The 3,297-nt window shown below is 44.8% G+C and overlaps 1 protein-coding gene across 1 annotated transcript; it reads left to right on the top strand.

Annotated features, from left to right (window-relative positions):
- The first annotated feature begins 273 nt into the window (after window positions 1–273).
- Window positions 274–1,167, top strand: ch25hl2 (cholesterol 25-hydroxylase like 2). Its single transcript, XM_054613023.1, has one exon. It carries the CDS (start codon window positions 274–276, stop codon window positions 1,165–1,167), a length of 894 nt encoding a protein of 297 aa, XP_054468998.1.
- Window positions 1,168–3,297: the final 2,130 nt, after the last annotated feature.

Raw genomic sequence — 3,297 nt, 5'->3', positions numbered from 1 at the left:
GCTCCTGAGTCCTGGCTGCCGTCCTCGTGTCCATGAGAAAAAAAGGGCCTTTTACAGAGCGCCTTCTTTTAAAAGAAGGGTGTTGGGGAGGTGGTGGGGGGAGTGGAGGTGGGGCTTGAACATACATAAGAGGCGAAGAAAGTCCGCCAGTCCTAATTTTGGCTAAACCATCCCCAGACAATTTGCTGTTGCTCAACCTAAACGAGGAAGCTGATTGGATCTTTACATCCGTTTAGACCCTCCTTATCCACCAGGAGATCGGCCTCGTTAGTGATGAGCACAGGCAGGTCACTCAGAACTTCATCCTGTATGTTGGGTGAGGACAACGTGACGGGGGTCCAGTCCCAGGGCCTGGTCCTGCAGCCCGCCTGGGACTACCTCCACCGGAACCACCACGACCTCCTGAGGAGCCCTCTGTTCCCCGTGGTCCTCTCCGTCACCTCCTACTTCCTCCTGGTGGGTCTTTACACCCTCCTCGACCTGCTGGCGCCCACCTGGCCCTGCATCAACCGCCACCGGCTCCACCCAGACCGACCCGTCACCTGGCCTAACATCTGGACCACCCTGGGCGTCACTGTCTACAACCACCTGCTGTACATCTTCCCCGCCGCCGTCGCCCAGTGGCTGTGGAGGCCGCCCACCCCGCTGCCCTGCGAGGCGCCCACTCTCTGGAGCTTCTTCCTGGGCATCCTGGGCTGCACGGTGGTCTTCGACTTCCAGTACTACCTGTGGCACCTGCTGCACCACCGGGTCCCGTGGTTGTACCGCACGTTCCACGCCGTGCACCACCAGTACAACCAGTCCTTCAGCCTCGTCACCCAGCACCTGTCCGGGTGGGAGTTGTTCAGCGTGGGGTTCTGGGCCACAGTGGACCCGGTCCTGCTCCGGTGCCACTGCCTCACAACGTGGGCCTTCATGGTCTTCAACATCTACATTTCCACAGAGGACCACTGCGGCTACGACTTCCCGTGGGCCATGCATAACCTGGTGCCCTTCGGCCTGTGGGGCGGTGCACCAAAGCACGACGCCCACCACCAGCGGCCCAGCACCAACTTCGCCCCGTTCTTCTCCCACTGGGACTGGATGGGGGGCACCCACTCTGAGCCGACTCCCACCGACCACGCTGCAAAGGAGGAACCGTCCGAGACCAAAGGGAGAAACGACTAAAGAACTTCAATAATCTCTCATTTTCGCTCTTTTACTCAAACTGCCTCTTTTGTAAATGCTCTCCCTCCAACAGCAGACCAGTTTCTCTCTTTCCTGTGTGTCCTTTTGATATTTCCTTTGTGGATATATTCTCTAACAGAACACTTCACAGTTTATGAGCTGTTATCAGTCTAACATCTGGTAAGTTGTTGAGAAAAATGACCTTTTTTTTTATGTCTGCTTCATGTACATCCATAAAGATTTCTCATTCATGTTGATTAAAGGTTACGGTCAGGTATCTCAGGTCAGTTTCCAGACACAACATATTTCGAGCTCTTATTTGAATATTTTGCTGATGGTAGATGTGATTAAAAGCACACATAAGCAGCGTACGTTGTCCCTCTCTTCCTCCTCAGCACTGATCCTCTCGCTCACACGCATGAATAGTGGCCTTTTTATCTGCACGCCAGTATGATGCGTGGGCGAAATACTAATCTAACGCCTCTCTCTTTGAGATGCTCCTGCTGGAAGAGTTTCTCAATAAAACTCTCTTAAATAAGACAATACCTTTTGTGATACAACTCTGAAAATAATCTTTTTTTATTATGTCTTTATGTTCAAAGCAGCAGGTCATACTATGTTGGACTGATGGAGATTACTTCGAGAATAAACAGATTACTCATTCATTCATTAGAATAAATCAAAATGCAAAGTAGCTCAGAGATAATGTGCAAATAAAATACATTTCCAATGAAATACTGACTACTTCATCTTTGTAGAAAAGTGTATTTTTACTCATACGTGCACCTGCATTTCAACTAACAAACCAGCAGAGGTCCCCCTTTTCTTCCAGAGGCAATGAGAACATATCAAGTCACTTCTAAAATACTTATTTTGACAAATTAAACTATAGCAGGACACACGATACACACTTCTCCCTTTGTGCAGTGGAATACCTACTAATATTACACAGGAAACGCAGTGTGTGGTAGTACTGTGGTGATCGGCTGTGTAACTCTTTGTTTCCATGTTCTTGGTATCAACACCTGCAGTCAGAACTGGTTTGGCTTGTTTCTGGTTTTACAAGGGAATTTACTGTTGCAACAGGTAGTGCTTATTTTAGAAACACAGACGCCTCCAGCAGATCTGTCTGTGTTAGAATTATTCTGGAATTTCTAATTCTAATTATGAATTAAATAAACAGACTTTATCCCACACTTAATATGTCACAGATGTGTATGCATTCTCTGCATTAGTTCACTTTTTAAAATAATCTTAAATGGGTAAAAAGATTACATTATGAAGGTCAAGTTGACCTATTTCCTGTCTCATTTCTAAGAAATGTGAAGTTTAAACACCTTTGTTTTGTTCTGCAAACTCTTATTCTGCAAAATCTGAAAAATATTGTTGCACATATGTCATTCTTGTGGTTACAGGTCTGTTGCAATTTACGAGCAGCCTAAAGCACGGGATTGTTGCAGCATGGAAATATGCAATAAAGACAACCACGAGTGAGCAACTGCAGAAGTTACTCATCTGAACCTTTGCCCTCATTTATTTTCTCCATAATGATAACCACATGCATGCTTAAAAACGCAGAATTATAAAACATGGCCTAATTTTAAATAAACCAATAATCTGGATACTTTTGTGTAAGAATTGGCAGATGTTTGTTAATCAGTTTATCCTTTTCACTATCCATCAGTGTAATTGTTCTTTTTGTACACTTTTACGAAGTAATGGTTACAGAGAAGATTGTTATCATGAAGAGCTAAATAAACCAGCAGCAGGTTAGCCTGGTTCTGTCTGCAGGTAACAAAATCCACCTACCAGCACCTCTAAATGTTTACTAACCAACATGACCAGAAGAACCACAACATTTTGCTTTTACACACAGTTTATGTGCGATTCAAACTAACAGTATATATAACATTACACACTGAATCTATGTGCAGTAGCTGCGTTTAGTGCAGTAAAAACGTTCCAAGTTTACTATATTGAGAAAAAACTGGATTGTTTTAACGTGGGACCTTGCTTCATGTTCACCTTTTAAGTATTCTGCCTTTCAATCCTACATAATAATTCATCATGCATTCTGCTACAGGGTTAATGTTTCACTCCCAAATGTTAAAGAAACAAATTACATTTTAC

This window comes from Anoplopoma fimbria, chromosome 14, assembly GCF_027596085.1.
Source record: "Anoplopoma fimbria isolate UVic2021 breed Golden Eagle Sablefish chromosome 14, Afim_UVic_2022, whole genome shotgun sequence".
Classification (NCBI taxonomy): Eukaryota; Metazoa; Chordata; class Actinopteri; order Perciformes; family Anoplopomatidae; genus Anoplopoma; species Anoplopoma fimbria.
Note: the sequence above shows the minus strand (reverse complement) of the source record. Positions and strands in the feature narration are given on the sequence as shown.